Source organism: Caretta caretta, chromosome 18 (genome assembly GCF_965140235.1).
Source record: "Caretta caretta isolate rCarCar2 chromosome 18, rCarCar1.hap1, whole genome shotgun sequence".
NCBI classification, from domain to species: domain Eukaryota; kingdom Metazoa; phylum Chordata; order Testudines; family Cheloniidae; genus Caretta; species Caretta caretta.
In genome coordinates this window covers 9,870,693-9,888,561 of record NC_134223.1, presented here as the reverse complement: position 1 = coordinate 9,888,561, position 17,869 = coordinate 9,870,693, and the positions used below count along the sequence as shown (strand labels likewise).

The following is a 17,869-nucleotide window of genomic DNA, read 5'->3' as shown; positions in this document are numbered from 1 at the left end:
TGCAGTTTCCCTGGAAATAAAATGCCCTTGATTTGCAAGGATAGCCCAGCTTAATTAAATGCTAGTGGGAAAGGCAGCAAGGGTGAGACTTTGTAATGACCAGAATGGGTTGAGAATTGGGCATTTCGAATTCCAGGGGCCAGCGTTCTCCTCTGAGTTACACTGGTGTAAATCTGAAGGGGACCACTGAGGTGGTTGGAGTTACTCCAGTTTCACTCCAGAATCTGCCCCCTAGTTGGGAGTTTTGCTCCTGGAAATGTGTCGCAGGCAAAACATTCTCTGTGTCTCCAGGAGGAGGGAGTTTTGCTTTGCAGCTGGGCAGACCCATTGAGTAGATCTCTGTTTACGAGTTTGCACTGTTGTAATTGGATTGTTATTAGATGAAAAGATCTGGCTTTATTAATGCTAATTGGGGAGCTGGTGAACTTTCTCACTTGAGTCCTGCCAATCGCTGTGTTAATGCCTCATTGATAGGTCCCCAGAGGCTGGGGTTCAGTTGTTAAGGACACCGGAGGCTTCAGTCACAAGACTGGCAAGCCTGCTGTTAAAATATGCAAACTCTCAGGTGGAGCCAGCCTCTGTCAAGCGTTCCATTGTGTCCCGGGCAAGCGAAATAGCCACTTCATCTGCACGAGTTGTCAGGTGATACTTGCCCTCCGGAGCGTGTCTAGTAAATCCCCCACTTCTGTGTTCCAGGCACTGATTCAGCCAGTGGTAGGTTCTTCTTTTTCACAGATTCAAAGGCCAGAAGGGACCACTGTGAACATGTCGTCTGACCTCCTGTATCACAGGCCAGAGAACTGCCCCCAAATAATTCCAGGAGCAGATCTTTTAGAAAAACATCCAATCTTGATTTAAAAATTGTCAGTGATAGAGACATTACCGTGATCCTGGTAAATTGTTCTACTGGTTAATTACTGTTAAAAATGTTTCAGAGTAGCAGCTGTGTTAGTCTGTATCCGCAAAAAGAACAGGAGTACTTGTGGCACCTTGGAGACAAACTAATTTATTTGAGTATAAGCTTTTGTGGGCTAAAACCCACTTCATCAGATGCATAGAATGGAATATATAGTAAGAAGATAAATTGTTTAGTCTCTAAGGTGCCACAAGTACTCCTGTTCTTTTTAAGAAGATATATACACACATACAGAGAAGGTGGAAGTTGCCACACAAACTGTGAGAGGCTAATTAAGATGAGCTATTATCAGCAGGAGGAAAAAAAAAACTTTTGTAGTGATAATCAAGATGGCCCATTTAGACAGTTGACAAGAAAGGTGTGAGGATACTTAACATAGGGAAATAGATTCAATTTGTGTAATGACTCAGCCACTCCCACTATGCCTTATTTCAGGTCTGAATTTGTCTAGCTTTAGCTTCCAGCCATTCGATCGTGTTATACCTTTCTCTGCTAGATTGAAGAGCCCATTGTTAAATATTGGTTCCCCACATTGATCCTTGTAGACCGGAATCAAGTCACCCTTTAATCTTAGAATCATAGAACCATAGGGTTAGAAGGGACCGCAAGGATCATCTAGTCTAACCCCCTGCCAACATGCAGGACTTTTTCTTTAAGCTAAATAGATAAACTCAAGGAGCTCAATCACTATAAAGCAGGTTGTCTAATCCTTTTATCATTCTTGTGGCTCTTCTCGGAAGCCTCTCAAATTTTTCAACACGCTTCATGAATTGTGGACACCAGAACTGGACACAGGATTCCAGCAGCACTTGCACCAGTGCCAAATACAGAAGTCAAAAAACCTCTCTACTCTTACTCAAGATTCCCCTGTGCATGCATCCAAGGACCACATTAGCCCTTTTGGTCACAGTGTTGCATTGGAAACAGATTATCCACCACGGCCTCAAATCTTTTTCAGAGTCACTACTTCCCAGGATAGAGTCCCCCATCTTGTAAGTATGGCCCACATTCTTTGCTCCTAGAGGTACACATTTATATTTCGCCATATTAAAACGCACATTCTTTGCTTGTGCCCAGTTGACCAAGCGATCCCGATCACTCTGAGTGACCTATCCTCTCCATTTATTTACCATTCCCCCAATTTTTGTGCATCTACAAAGTTTATCAGGGACGATTTTGTTTTCTTCGAGGTCATTGATAGAAATAGTGTAGGGCCTAGAAAAGAGCCATGTGGACCCCACTAAAACACACCCTCTTGATAAAAAGAAAAGGAGTACTTGTGGCACCTTAGAGACTAACCAATTTATTTGAGCATGAGCTTTCGTGAGCTACAGCTCACTTCACGAAAGCTCATGCTCAAATAAATTGGTTAGTCTCTAAGGTGCCACAAGTACTCCTTTTCTTTTTGCGAATACAGACTAACACGGCTGTTCCTCTGAAACCTCTTGATAAAGATTCCCTGTTTACTGTTACAGTAGACCCACAGTTGTGAACACCTCGGGAATGGAGGTTGTTCGTAACGCTGAACAAAACGTTATGGTGGTTCTTTCAAAAGTTTACGTCTGAACATTGACTTAATACAGCTTTGAAACTTTACTATGCAGAAGAAAGATGCTGCTTTCCCTTTCTTTATTTATATTTTGTAGTTTACGTTTAACATAGCACTGTACTGTATTTCCAGGCGGTTTTGTTGTGGTTTTTTTGCCTCTGCTGCTGCCTGATTGCATACTTCCAGTTCCCAGTGAGGGGTGTGGTTGACTGGTCAATTTGTAGGTCTGGTGTTCGTATCTCTGAGGTTCTGCTGTACATTTTGAGACCAATCAGCCAGGTTTTTAATACATTTAATGTGTGCCATGCTAAGTTTATATCTGTTTTTAATCAAAATGTTGTGTAGTATCAAGTCAAATGCCTTACAGAAGTCTTAGTATAATATATCAACGCTAGCACTTTTATCAGCCAAACTTGTAATCTCATAGAAAAAATATCAAGTTAGCTTGACAGGATCTACTTTCCATAAACCATGCTGATTTGTATTAAATTATATTGCCCTCCTTTAATTCTTTATTAAACGAGTCCTGTATCAGCCACTCCGTTATCTTGCCTGGGATCGATGTCATGCTGACAAGCCTATAATTAGCCGAGTCATCCCATTTATCCTTTGAAAGAAAGCTAATGTGCCAATATTTAAAGTCTTTTGGAACTTCCCCGTTGTTCCAAGACTTACGGAAAATCAGCATTAACTGTCCAATGAGTTCCTTGGCCAGCTCTCTGAAAACTCTTATATGCAAGTGTTCAGGCCCTGCTGATTTTAAAATGTCTATCTTTAATGGCTGATGTTTAACATGCTTCTGATATATTAGTGGAATAGAGTGTTATCATCGTATGATGAGACTAAACCGTGTGTTACGTACATGCCTCTTGGCTTGGTTTTGTTGTGGGGAGCAAAATGCTTCCTTCTGAAGTGACATTCTGTTTAATTCCTCGATATGTGTAGCGAGTCAGGCTTGCTTCTGGGTTAAGTCGGCAGAAACTCAGGTGCAAGAGCTGGGCAGAAAGTCTGCCTGGATAGACTGCCTGATCTGTCACAGCGGGACAAGGGCACGTGCAAACTCTGCTCTGTTTGGAGGACCAGAAGTGAAAGTGGGCAGTTCTTGCAGGCTCCATGTGTCATCAGTGCACTCCCCTGGGAGTGAATCATCCTGAGACACACCTGCCCCATGCAGATACTAGAGTGTGTAGTTTGTCAGTGAGGCTGGCTCAAGCTGGATAGATTAAGACATGTATGGTTCCTTGTTCCACACTGTATAGTGACATTGTAGTTCAGTGGGGGACAAAGAGACAGGACCCCTGGGTTCTACCATCCCACTCGGACACTGACTCTGTAAGACTCCTCTCTGCTTTATTTAGCCCATCAGTAGAGCCCTGCGTTCCGCATCCAATCCACAGGCCATGTTTGTGGATATAAAGCGGATGTCCACAGATGTGCAGGTCGATAAGTACAATTAGTATTACATTAAAAAGAAAAGGAGTACTTGTGGCACCTTAGAGACTAACCAATTTATTTGAGCATGAGCTTTCGTGAGCTACAGCTCACTTCATCAGATGTTTACCGTGGAAACTGCAGAAGACATTATATACACACAGAAATCATGAAACAATACCTCCTCCCACCCCACTGTCCTGCTGGTAATAGCTTATCTAAAGTGATCAACAGGTGGGCCATTTCCAGCACAAATCCAGGTTTTCTCACCCTCCACCCCCCCACACAAATTCACTCTCCTGCTGGTGCTAGCCCATCCAAAGTGACAACTCTTTACATAATCAAGTCGGGCTTATTTCCTGCATAGATCAAGGTTTTCTCACATCCCCCCCACCCCCATACACACACAAACTCACTCTCCTGCTGGTAATAGCTCATCTAAACTGACCACTCTCCAGGTTTAAATCCAAGTTAAACCAGAACATCTGGGGGGCGGGGGGGTAGGAAAAAACAAGAGGAAACAGGCTACCTTGCATAATGACTTAGCCACTCCCAGTCTCTATTTAAGCCTAAATTAATAGTATCCAATTTGCAAATGAATTCCAATTCAGCAGTTTCTCGCTGGAGTCTGGATTTGAAGTTTTTTTGTTTTAAGATAGCGACCTTCATGTCTGTGATTGCGTGACCAGAGAGATTGAAGTGTTCTCCGACTGGTTTATGAATGTTATAATTCTTGACATCTGATTTGTGTCCAGACTGGACTTCTACATAGAGTGCTTCCGCCGACGTGCACGGGCTGAAATTGTGGAAAAGCAGCATCACTTGCCCCATAACCTCAGCCATGCGGAACGCAATGCCATCCACAGCCTCAGAAACAACTCTGACATCATAATCAAAAAGGCTGACAAAGGAGGTGCTGTTGTCATCATGAATAGGTCGGAATATGAACAAGAGGCTGCTCGGCAGCTCTCCAACACGAGTTTCTACAAGCCATTACCCTATGATCCCACTGAGAGTTACCAAAAGCAACTACAGCATTTGCTCAAGAAACTTCCTGAAAAAGCACAAGATCAAATCCGCACAGACACACCCCTGGAACCCCGACCTGGGATATTCTATCTACTACCCAAGATCCATAAACCTGGAAATCCTGGGCGCCCCATCATCTCAGGCATTGGCACCCTGACAGCAGGATTGTCTGGCTATGTAGACTCCCTCCTCAGGCCCTACGCTACCAGCACTCCCAGCTACCTTCGAGACACCACTGACTTCCTGAGGAAACTACAATCCATCGGTGATCTTCCCGATAACACCATCCTAGCCACTATGGATGTAGAAGCCCTCTACACCAACATTCCACACAAAGATGGACTACAAGCCGTCAAGAACACTATCCCCAATAATGTCACGGCTAACCTGGTGGCTGAACTTTGTGACTTTGTCCTTACCCATAACTATTTCACATTTGGGGACAATGTATACCTTCAGATCAGCGGCACTGCTATGGGTACCCGCATGGCCCCACAGTATGCCAACATTTTTATGGCTGATTTAGAACAACGCTTCCTCAGCTCTCGTCCCCTAAAGCCCCTACTCTACTTGCGCTATATTGATGACATCTTCATCATCTGGACCCATGGAAAAGAAGCCCTTGAGGAATTCCACCATGATTTCAACAATTTCCATCCCACCACCAACCTCAGCCTGGTCCAGTCCACACAAGAGATCCACTTCCTGGACACTACAGTGCTAATAAGCAATGGCCACATAAACACCACCCTATACCGGAAACCTACTGACCGCTATTCCTACCTGCATGCCTCCAGCTTTCACCCTGACCACACCACACGATCCATCGTCTACAGCCAAGCTCTGCGATACAACCGCATTTGCTCCAACCCCTCAGACAGAGACAAACACCTACAAGATCTCTGTCAAGCTTTCTTACAACTACAATACCCACCTGCAGAAGTAAAGAAACAGATTGATAGAGCCAGAAGAGTTCCCAGAAGTTACCTACTACAGGACAGGCCTAACAAAGAAAATAACAGAACGCCACTAGCGGTCACCTTCAGCCCCCAACTAAAACCCCTCCAACGCATTATTAAGGATCTACAACCTATCCTAAAGGATGACCCAACACTCTCACAAGTCTTGGGAGACAGGCCAGTCCTTGCCTACAGACAGCCCCGCAACCTGAAGCAAATACTCACCAACAACCACATACCACACAACAGAACCACTAACCCAGGAACTTATCCTTGCAACAAAGCCCGTTGCCAATTGTGCCCACATATCTATTCAGGGGACACCATCACAGGGCCTAATAACATCAGCCACACTATCAGAGGCTCGTTCACCTGCACATCCACCAATGTGATATATGCCATCATGTGCGAGCAATGCCCCTCTGCCATGTACATTGGTCAAACTGGACAGTCCCTACGTAAAAGAATAAATGGACACAAATCAGATGTCAAGAATTATAACATTCATAAACCAGTCGGAGAACACTTCAATCTCTCTGGTCACGCAATCACAGACATGAAGGTCGCTATCTTAAAACAAAAAAACTTCAAATCCAGACTCCAGCGAGAAACTGCTGAATTGGAATTCATTTGCAAATTGGATACTATTAATTTAGGCTTAAATAGAGACTGGGAGTGGCTAAGTCATTATGCAAGGTAGCCTGTTTCCTCTTGTTTTTTCCTACCCCCCCGCCCCCCAGATGTTCTGGTTTAACTTGGATTTAAACCTGGAGAGTGGTCAGTTTAGATGAGCTATTACCAGCAGGAGAGTGAGTTTGTGTGTGTATGGGGGTGGGGGGGATGTGAGAAAACCTTGATCTATGCAGGAAATAGCCCGACTTGATTATGTAAAGAGTTGTCACTTTGGATGGGCTAGCACCAGCAGGAGAGTGAATTTGTGTGGGGGGGTGGAGGGTGAGAAAACCTGGATTTGTGCTGGAAATGGCCCACCTGTTGATCACTTTAGATAAGCTATTACCAGCAGGACAGTGGGGTGGGAGGAGGTATTGTTTCATGATTTCTGTGTGTATATAAAGTCTGCTGCAGTTTCAACGGTAAACATCTGATGAAGTGAGCTGTAGCTCACGAAAGCTCATGCTCAATAAATTGGTTAGTCTCTAAGGTGCCACAAGTACTCCTTTTCTTTTTGCGAATACAGACTAACACGGCTGTTCCTCTGAAACCTGTTAGTATTACATTGGGGCTGCTGCCTCTTTAAAGATATGGATCAGTAAGAAGGCCAGGGTCTCTGGTCTGAATAAAATCCCTTGAAATATTTCTTGCACGTTTTATTCCTGTATGTAACACGTGGATATTTATGGTTTGGAATCAACTCTTCAAAACCATATGAACTAGCAACACTCCTCTTGCTCGGCCTAAGGAAACCAAATTGCTTCTGTGCTGCCCACAGAGGCACCATTTATCGGGGCCCATTATTTACTCTGGGGAGTGAATGCGCAGTATAAATGTAGTCAAACACTGGTTTAGACAGGGGTTTTCTGTTGTCATGACTAAAGTTGGGTCTGAAGAGCAAAGTCCAGCAGTTTAAACTTGGGACAAATGTCTGCTTTTGGAGGGGTTTTGATTGTCCTACGAGAGCCAAAGGAATCCAGGTTCTGGGTTGGTGATCAGAGCAACCCGTGATTCTGTGTATCACATGCAACGTGTGCCTCTCTCTGTCTTGCCCTCTCAAGGCCAGCAAGAGGACTAGATAAGGAGCTGGAGGCTCCGAGCGGGATCAGACAGCCCTTTGGAAACACGGGGCGGGTCTGCTCCCTGGAAAGCTGCTTTCTAGAGACCGGGTGGGCTGAGCAATGGCACAGTGTTGGTACCTCTCATGACAGGCTGATATCACAGGGTTATCCTTTTAACTCTGTTGGCCAGATGGTCTGGTCCTTGAACAGGAGGGGCAGGCGGGGAGGGGAGAGAAGCCGCCTTTTTCCCCCCTCTGTACTCCCTGTCCAGGGGCCAGCCACATCTTCAGTCCTCGCACTCCCTCCCCCTTTCCCCTACCCTGTGCTTTGGCCACCTCAAGTGGATTAGGGAGAAAGAAGTGCTGTAGGTGCACCTAACTGGACGCAAAAGGAGCACACCCTCAAAGATGCAGCCAGAGCTCAGGGGAGCTCTGGGAGGCCTGGGGCTGCCGGCACTCCCCGCGGTGCAGCGTGGTTCTGCGCCAGCTGCCTGTTTCGCTGAAAGCTGGTGGTGCACTTCGGTGCAGCTCTGTGGAGGCCACGCACAATTTCCGGCCGCAGAGATTTGCACAGACGAAGGTCTCGGCAACAGCCCGGAGCTAGTCTACCCTTCCAGAGCCGGCTGTCAGCGGAGGAGGGAGATTTGGCAGGTCAATGGATTTTCAAAAGAAGCAGGCGACGCAGGTATAATCTCTCCCTGGGTGACCGCTTTGAAGCCGCAAACAAAATGTCCTTCCCGTTCCCCACCATGTACATTTTTTTTAAAGAAAACCCACCCTCCTTTTTCCCCCCTCCCAACTGTCCTTGTTCGGCTCTTATCTTCCCTTCATGCCTTGTTTCCACAGCGGTGCTGTGGTGAGGGGTAGATACAGCACTTCAGTGCCCTTTTTAATCAGGGACTCCACTCCGGCAGTCCAATGGTGGCAGAAAGCTGGCTGGTCTAAAAATACCGGTTTGGCAGGCACCGCATGGCACCTAAATACAGGGGACTGTAGAGTTTTAACTTCTGGCTCCACTGGTCTTCATGGCAACATTGTTATTGGTGGAGTCGGCGCTGGAAGATTTTTCGGCTGTGCTCTTGAATATGCTCATTGATTCCTGTTTTATGTTCGTGCTGCTGTTCTAGGAGTGACCCTGGGTCAAACTGGAGTTTGAAAACATGCCCTGTTGAAAGTACGACTGCTTGTTTGGAGGAGTTATTTACTCCATATATATATATTGCTTAAAAAAATATATATATATATTTCCAAAGACTTAGGTGGGGCGAACCCAGTGGGTGTAAAGATAATGGAAAGCGAGGGCAAGTAGGTCCTAAGAACAGTAGAGCATAATGCATTTCTGAGTGCGGTGTCTCTGAATATTTCATCTGTAACCAGCAGTGATGCGAGTCTCGTCTTGTATTACATACCCCTTTTAAACAGCAGTAAGCATCTTCGCTGTTCTCGCTCCATATTGCTGTGATAATGGTTCAGAAACTAGCCCCCTACAGTATTGTCTGGGATTCCATTATTCAGCTGAGGAACAGATCTGCTCCCATGTATCACTTTAACCTTTCGATGTATGAGGCTCGCTCTCTCTCCTCCCCCACCTGCATACACACTTGCAATATTTATGACAATGGATGCCCTACAACGCTCCGGCAAGCTGTATTTGGCATCCGTCACAGCCCAAAATGCATCATTTTACAGCAGTTTGTCATAATGGCTTCTCATGAGTCTCTTTAAAGATGCATATTTTGTAAATGGCCTATGGAGGATACTTCATCTCTGTTGCCTTGACTCTTAGAGATGCTTCTGGATAGCATTTGGTTGGGTTTTAGTTGGCCACCAAATGGTTCTCAATAGAAGCAGCTGTTTTTCTAGAGCCAATCAGAACCTCCTTTCCTGTACACACATGAACTATGCAAAAAAATAATAATAATAATAATGGAGTTTAACTCGCAAGGACTATTTCTGAACTTGCTTTAACGTTTCAGGATCCTTGCCCTCTGCTTCCATACTTGTAGGGATAGTACTTTAAGGGGCTAGTGATGCTTAGTAATTAATGTAGAAGAATTAGATACAGACAACAAGGATTGAAAGCTTTAAAACTTTGGTTTTTGCCCATAAATGAAAGGAGATTCTCCCCCCCCCCCCCAAGATCTCTCAAAACACCTTTGCTAAGATTTCTTGGGCAGAGTTTGAGCACATGGGTGAATGTAAGCAGAACCTGCTCGCAGTGAACTTAGATACAGTGAAACTCAGTGGAGTAGATCGAGAGTTGAAGGCAACATCTACTGAGAACCGACTGAGCAATTGCTTTCTCTAGATATTGTGGCTATAGCAAAAATCATTAAGGAACAGCAGGGGCCTTAAATTAGCAGAATTTAGAGGTAATAGTCAAGATTTTTTTAAATGATGGACGATTTTGGGGTAACCAGTCTGAGAAATCTTAAAGCACCCTGATTTCCAGAAGGTAGGTCCTCAGCCCTTTCTGAAAATCCGACCCTTTTTTCAAGCTGCTTTAAGTCTGGCATCCAAAAATAAAGACGCCCCAAATCACCCATCAGCCTTGAAAATCTTTGCTAGTGCTTCTCCAAGGGCTGAAATTTCCTCTCTGATCATGGCTATAAGAACTGGCAAAGGAACAGAATAGAAACAAGTTACTGGCGGGAGCTCTCTGAGCTCCCTTCTACTGGTTCCATCCCTCCTCTGAAAAATTCTAATGTCAAGGGTGCATTTGCTCCACCACATTCATCTTTTTAAACCTATGGAGTAGCCCCTGGGTGACCGTCCAAAATATCTTCAGTGCTTTGCAGTGTGCAGATTGCAATCTCCCTTATCAAATTACAGTGAAGCATTTCTACGGAGAATACAATTGACTTCACTGCCACTGCACTTCACCTGTGCCTCTGGCACCATGTATCTAAGCAGGACGAACAGGTTAACCTGGGGGTGCCGTGGTCCCACTCAGTGGCATTGCGGGGGCTTGAGAGTTGCATGCACAACGCCAGTGCTGGGTTCTTTTCACCAGCCGGGTTTCGGTTGTCAAACTGCCCGAGCGACTGAAAACCTGCCAGAGCCGATGAGAGCAGCTAGTCACTTCCTCGAATTGTGTTCTCTCTTCCTCCAGTGCTGTTACGAGAAGAAGTGACCCAGCTTCAAGAGGAGGTTCACCTGCTCCGACAAATGAAGGAAATGCTAACAAAAGATCTGGAGGAGACACATGGCGGCAAGTCGACAGAGGTTCTCTCCGCCACTGAGCTCAAACTCCAACTGGCCCAGAAAGAGCAAGAGCTAGCGCGAGCCAAAGAAGCCCTACAGGGTAAGCGTTAAACTTTTCCCTTTGTCTTTGTGCCCAGGTCTCTCTGTGTCCTGTTGTCTGTGCGTGGCTCTGTCACAGGATCTGTGCTTTACACACTGTCTCTCTCCTCCCTTCTCTTTCTCCCTCCCTCTGTCTGTCTGTCTCACATCCTGATAATCGTCCACAATATTTACCAAAGAGGAACAAAAAGTTGCCCTTTTCATTCTGATCACAGGGTTTATAGTCACCCCAGAGCCTCCTGCCTTTATCTGCTGGGGTCAGAAGCAACCGGGCTGCTTCTTAAGGGCTTCTAGTTTAGGGTGAAAGGGAAGTTGTTTATAAGGGCCCAGGTGAAATGATTTCACTCCCACCAAAATTCTGTCCCATGCTTCCAGACTTAGCCCGATAGACAGGCCTGAATTTCTCTGCTATATAGTGAACATTCACTGAGCCTTCTGCAGCCTCTCCAGCAGAGAGCTTTCTCCTTGAAATGGATGGTGTCCCAATGACAATTATCCGTGTGTGCGCCTGTCTGCATCCCACCCCCAATGCCCTGTTTCAGCATTACATGATGGGCGTAGCCATGAATGCCAGTGAATGTCAGGAAAGCTGCAGAGACTTAACAAATTATGCACTGATGCCTTGAGTTTCAACCAGGGCTTGGTGAAGTGATGGGGGCAAAGGGGCGGGGGGGCACTGGAAGGGGAGGGGCTGAGTCCAGCTTAGCTGAATCCCTCAGGCTTAGTTTTCTGTTTCCCTGGGTTGAAATAAATCATTCTGCTTTCTTATTTCCTTAGTTGTTTTTTTTCTTCCAGACTTTTGCCTTGCTTTGTCTCTTTTGAGATGGAAACTGGCATGTGTGTGCGTGCGCGTGTGTGAGACTGACTTGGGTGGCCGGTGACCCATCCTAGCAGAACTGAGGTTTTCTTAATAGAGCTGGCTACGATTCCTCCTCTTGACAGGTTGTTCAGGACGTTGCACCTTTATTTGTGTCTCTAACCACTGTAGATTTGGGTGATTTTTTTTTTAAAAAAAAAATTACAATACTGTCTGTGAGCACGGTCACCCTGTAAGTTGGACAATGTGCTGCCAATGGCAGAATGACCAGGAATGGCCATGACCAACCTGCATACGAATATAACCGAGGACATGTTGTCGTTCCTACTCTTGTCCAGAAGATCAGTGTGGTCTCTTTGCAGAGCTGCTCTTTGCCTCCTGTGTGAGGTAATAATGGGATCGAGCTAGCCACAATGGCTACTGCTTTCCAGCTCACAACACTTGTGAGATAGTTTAACCTGGAAAATTATATTATAAATCCCTTCAAGTTTCCTCTTGAAGGTGGCAGTGAACTTGCTCATGGCTTTGCCTTTGTCTCCTGGTGACTTGCATGGCTTGTCTGAGTATTAGAGAGAATGAGCCTATATCTCCAAATGAAAACATTGATAAACTACCACTCCAGTTTACTCAGCTTGTGAACTAGGGCTCAGGGCTAGTGTACGCTTGAAACACTGCTGCAGGACTGTACGTGCTTCACTGTAGCCACTCACTCCAGTCTCCTGTCACTGTAGTTAATCCACCTCCCCGCGAGGTGGCAGCTAGTTGGCAAAAGAATTCTTCCGTGGGCCTAGCGCTGCCTACACGGGTGTCAGATCAACTTAATTGTGTCACTCAAAGGTGTGGGTCTCTCACACCCCTGAGCGACATAGCTGGTTGACTTAACTTTGAGTGCAGACCTGGCCTAAATCCTCTTCTGTGGCTGCTCTAAGCCCTTAGGTAAGGTTGAAATAAAAGATTTTGCATTTGGATTTTCAATGCATTGAGCTGCACTGTTAAAGGGGGTGCAGTGTTATTTCTGATCTTGCATAGGCTGTGATGTTAAGAAGCACCAGGTGGGGGGGGAAAAATCTGTCGTTTCTAGATTTGATCCTACTACACACAGGGACGTAAATACTCGGCTCTGAAATTCCTCTTTAAAATTAGACCACTTTGTAAGAAAATATTATTGGTTGAAACAACAGAACTTGTGAGGCTCAAGGCATGCAGTATGGGGATCACTGTCCCTACCAAGGATTTATTGTGTCGTGATGCTGCTTGGTCCCTTAAGAAGAGTGGTGATGATTTAAATGATGGGCACAAAGTGGCAGTCTAAAGCAGCAGAGGGACCGGCAAGAAGATCTCTTAGGATGTTTTAGCCGCTCTAATTCATGGTGTGAAAACCAGCTCAAGGAAAATACAAGTTGTTCCCTTTAGTTTGAGTTGGATCTCTGGCAGACGTGTCCCCAAAGCAGAGGGACTGAGTGTCATACAGGAAGGTAAGCGGGGGGAAAACGACAAAGATGTTGAAGAGGAAGAATTAAAAACTCTTGAGGTGAGTAAGGGTCTGTCGACACTTGGCGTGGGGTGTGATTCCAAGGTCAAGGGGGTGAGAGTCCAAGATCTGATCGAGCTAGTGCCCAGAAAATAAAATGTAACCACAGCGGTGCAAATGGCAGCCAGAGCAAGCCACCTGAGTTGGTACCCATCCAAGGTGCTAGGTCTGTATTCAGGCAGCTCGCCCCTCCTACCACTTGCACTGCCTTGGTTACTCTATATTTTTAGCAAGCCAGCGTGGGTATGTCTCCTCAAGCTGAGAATCACTTCCCAGCCCGAAGTGCAGACATCCCCTATCTTGTCTTGGAGATTTCAAGGTCAAGTGCACAGCGGCTGGCCTTATCCCAGCCGGGGAAGCAAACCAACTCCCTCTGAGTGCCAGAGGTGTAGCTAGGGACACGAAAGCTGAATGCTGTTGCCGAAAGTGCTTTCTACCCAGCTACAAAACATAGGGGATAAATTGCAGGCAGGTGTAATCTGAATGCAACTGGCATAAAAGGAATTTATGGGCCCCAAGTACGAAAAACTACAATCTGTGGCTGTTGTTGGTTGTTTAGGGGAAAACCAAGCAAGCAGCAGCTGTCAGGCAACATCTGCTAACGCCACCGTATCAGGCCTGTAGGAAAAGAGCAAGAGAAGAGTCACACCAGGGATGGATGAATCCCAACTTTCAGACTCCGAAAGATGCTCAAATAATCCCTAACAGCACAGTTACCCCCCCTTTGGCTATGAATATTTTTTTTTATTCTTGCGTAGTGTCGTCTTGTTTGAGACACACTTGCAAGCATGAATTAAACCTCACAATACCCCTGTGAGGTTGGGAAGAGTTATCCGTGTTGAGGGGGAAACTGAGGGTGTGTCGGTGCTACGGGCCATAATGTAGATGCTTTCTGCATCGACAGATGGCTGTTTGCATTGAGTTAGCTAATCCACCTCTCTGAGTGGCAGTAGCTATGTCGAAGGAGGAATTTCAACCGAGCCATATCTACACGAGGGACTCGGTCAGCCTAGCTATGGTCCTCGGGAGGGTGAATTTTTCAAAGGCAAGTGGTAACTTCTCCAAGGTCCCTCAATGGATCAGCTCAGAATAGACCCCACAACTGTTATCTCCCAGGCCTCTGCTCCACTGTGTAGATCACACCCTGGAGTAAGCAGGAGCTTTAATAAACTTGAGCTCAAAATGAGCAAAACTTAATTCCAGCAATTTACAAGTCAGAGAACATATATCCTGCAATCATATCTTCATGGCTGGACTCTTACCCTCAGACAGCATGCCAGTGCAGTCAAGAGGGTTCCATGGAGAGTCTGCCTGGATGGACTTGATTTCTAGGATCAGGGGTATTCAGATCCTGTGATCTGCAACTTGCAAGCAATTAACATTATTGATGTTACTAATTTTGTCTCATCTTGGGGGAGGCGAAGAGGAGGAAGGTTACCTATTTGCTGTTATGTTATAACATGGTTCCTGGTATGGCTGTCCTTTATATTACTGCAGTAATGTTGCCTGTGGTGAAAGTCAGCATTATAATAGTAACCACTGTATCCACCTTTCATTTTGCCTCTAACTCTAAACTCAGAGAAACAATAAGCACATAAGGGCTAGTGACGTACGGACAAGATCAGTTATTTATTCTGCCTCAAGAAACTGCATCTGATCCCGAAGCAGGTACAGCACATAGCCCTAAGGATGCTGGCTAAGCATTGCCATGAATTGCATACCTGGCATGGAGATGCTTACTGCTTGCAAAAGACAGATTGCAAAGATGTGTATGGGACAGAACACTACCCACCGCCTTCAGTGCTCTGCCGTTTATTGCTGCTGTGGTTTTTCACCAGCCTGTTTTGAGCAGATGGATGCAGTCCCATGCATCAGCAGTGTCATGAACCTTGTTAGCACTCTATGTAGAACAAGGTTTCTCAACCTGTGGGTCACGACCTAAAATCGGGTGGCCAGAATGTTTCAAGGGGTCACAGGGTAGCCCTACTCCCGTGGAGCTGGCTGGGCTCAGCTGCCCTGTCCGGGCATCATGACCTCCGGGTAGAGCCCGGCGCGGATATACAATTTATGTCCGTCAGCAGCTCACCACGCTAGCATGACCAGGGACAGCTGCCGGTGAGCCTGGTGCCTGCCCCATGGGGCAGGGCTGGGGGCAGTATGGCCACACCGGAGGAGCTGCCTGGGCTGGGCGTTGGCTCCTCCAGCACCGAGGCCCGACGTGCTGCTGATTTTACCGCTGTGGTTCCTGGCCGGTCGTTGGCCATGGCCCTGCTCGTCTCACTCGTTGTTGCTAACGCCCTGCAGCTCCATGAATATCCGCTTTATATCTCTGGATATAAATTGGGTATCCATGCAGGGCTCTGCCTCTGGGGTCTCAGTGCTGCTCGGGTTTCGCACAGCCGCTGCTCTGTCAGGATGGTGGGGGGCCAGCCAGGCCAGAGTTGAGTGGGGGATGCTGTGACCCCGTGTGCCTGGTCACAATGCCACTCACTCAAATTTAGCCCAGCTGACCCCCATTGTGGGGGCAGGGTCTTAGAATCATAGAATATCAGGGTTGGAAGGGACCCCAGAAGGTCATCTAGTCCACCCCCCTGCTCGAAGCAGGACCAAATCCCAGTTAAATCATCCCAGCCAGGGCTTTGTCAAGCCTGACCTTAAAAACCTCTAAGGAAGGAGATTCTACCACCTCCCTAGGTAACGCATTCCAGTGTTTCAGCACCCTCGTAGTGAAAAAGTTTTTCCTAATATCCAATCTAAACCTCCCCCACTGCAACTTGAGACCATTACTCCTCGTTCTGTCATCTGCTACCATTGAGAACAGTCTAGAGCCATCCTCTTTGGAACCCCCTTTCAGGTAGTTGAAAGCAGCTATCAAATCCCCCCTCATTCTTCTCTTCTGCAGGCTAAACAATCCCAGCTCCCTCAGCCTCTCCTCATAAGTCATGTGTTCCAGACCCCTAATCATTTTTGTTGCCCTTCGCTGGACTCTCTCCAATTTATCCACATCCTTCTTGTAGTGTGGGGCCCAAAACTGGACACAGTACTCCAGATGAGGCCTCACCAATGTCGAATAGAGGGGAACGATCACGTCCCTCGATCTGCTCGCTATGCCCCTACTTATACATCCCAAAATGCCATTGGCCTTCTTGGCAACAAGGGCACACTGCTGACTCATATTCAGCTTCTCGTCCACTGTCACCCCTAGGTCCTTTTCCGCAGAACTGCTGCCTAGCCATTCGGTCCCTAGTCTGTAGCTGTGCATTGGGTTCTTCCGTCCTAAGTGCAGGACCCTGCACTTATCCTTATTGAACCTCATCAGATTTCTTTTGGCCCAATCCTCCAATTTGTCTAGGTCCTTCTGTATCCTATCCCTCCCCTCCAGCGTATCTACCACTCCTCCCAGTTTAGTATCATCCGCAAATTTGCTGAGAGTGCAATCCACACCATCCTCCAGATCATTTATGAAGATATTGAACAAAACCGGCCCCAGGACCGACCCTTGGGGCACTCCACTTGATACCAGCTGCCAACTAGACATGGAGCCATTGATCACTACCCGTTGAGCCCGACAATCTAGCCAGCTTTCTACCCACCTTATAGTGCATTCATCCAGCCCATACTTCAAGGTCAAACCTGAGCAGCACTGCAACCCCCGAGTTTAGACTGCCTGGAGCGGGAAACTGAGTCCAGCTGGAATCCATATGGAGAGTGGATTTTTTACAGCACAAGACCCTTCTATTAATGAACTGTAAATGAAATTAGGAACTACCAGTTCTTACCCAGAGCCAGCAGCCTATCCTGATGGCTCCAATCCACCTACCAGTCAGGGAAGGAACTCGTCTTTCAAATGCTGGCAAAGTTGCTGGTCTAAAGATAAATGTAGCCCCCACTTGCTCAGAGTGGCACTTTGTCCCCCTCTAGAGGTGGCTAGGCCAGCTAGAAATGGATGAGCTTGCTGCGGCTTTGATCAAGCAGGGAGCCTCAGAGGCTGTTGGTGGCTTCCCTGGAGCCAGGGCAGAGACTTTTGCTGTGACCAGAGCTGACTGAGGTGGGCCTGCGGTGATGGCAGTGAAAGTAACCACCACCCTTGTTTGGGAAAGTGCTTGCAAGGGGCGGGCTTTTTGTTTTACCCCAGCACTTGGTTGACGTGGACGAAATTTAAAAGTACAAAGCAATCAGTGTTGCAGATCCCAAGCACTGAAAAGTCCTGAGTCGGGTCCCTCCAGCTATCGTGAGGCTGGTGTTAAAATCGGGAGAATTAAAGAAACGTGAGTGTGGGGTTCTTTTCTCGTGCTTTGTTTTCTGAACCTTTAGGGTTCACATTTTCAGGCTTCACTCCAGAATGATGAGAGCTGGAAATTTCTTTTTATTTTGAACTGAAAGCCAAGTTTCTCCTCTAATCAGATGCCCCCAGGCTCTAGCACCTTAAGAAAAAAACAAATATAATGAGACTTGTGATCGCGGAAGCTGGTAACGCTGTAATAAGTGCAGGTCTTGGGAGATCGATAAAATCTCCCTGGAGTTCCTAGTTAGCAGGATGTGCCTTGTCTGTCCATCACTCTTCCTCACCCCCGGATAGCTGCAGTTAACTCAAATGCAATT

General features: G+C 46.6%; 1 protein-coding gene across 5 annotated transcripts in view; it reads left to right on the top strand.

Annotated features, from left to right (window-relative positions):
* Positions 1-17,869, top strand: part of KAZN (kazrin, periplakin interacting protein) — a 738,190-nt gene that overhangs the window by 579,911 nt on the left and 140,410 nt on the right. For all 5 annotated transcript variants that reach the window (XM_048825097.2, XM_048825098.2, XM_048825099.2 and 2 more), the window contains one exon: positions 10,729-10,920. In XM_048825097.2, the coding sequence (XP_048681054.1) occupies positions 10,729-10,920 (192 nt within the window). The remainder of the gene's footprint in view (positions 1-10,728; positions 10,921-17,869) is intronic.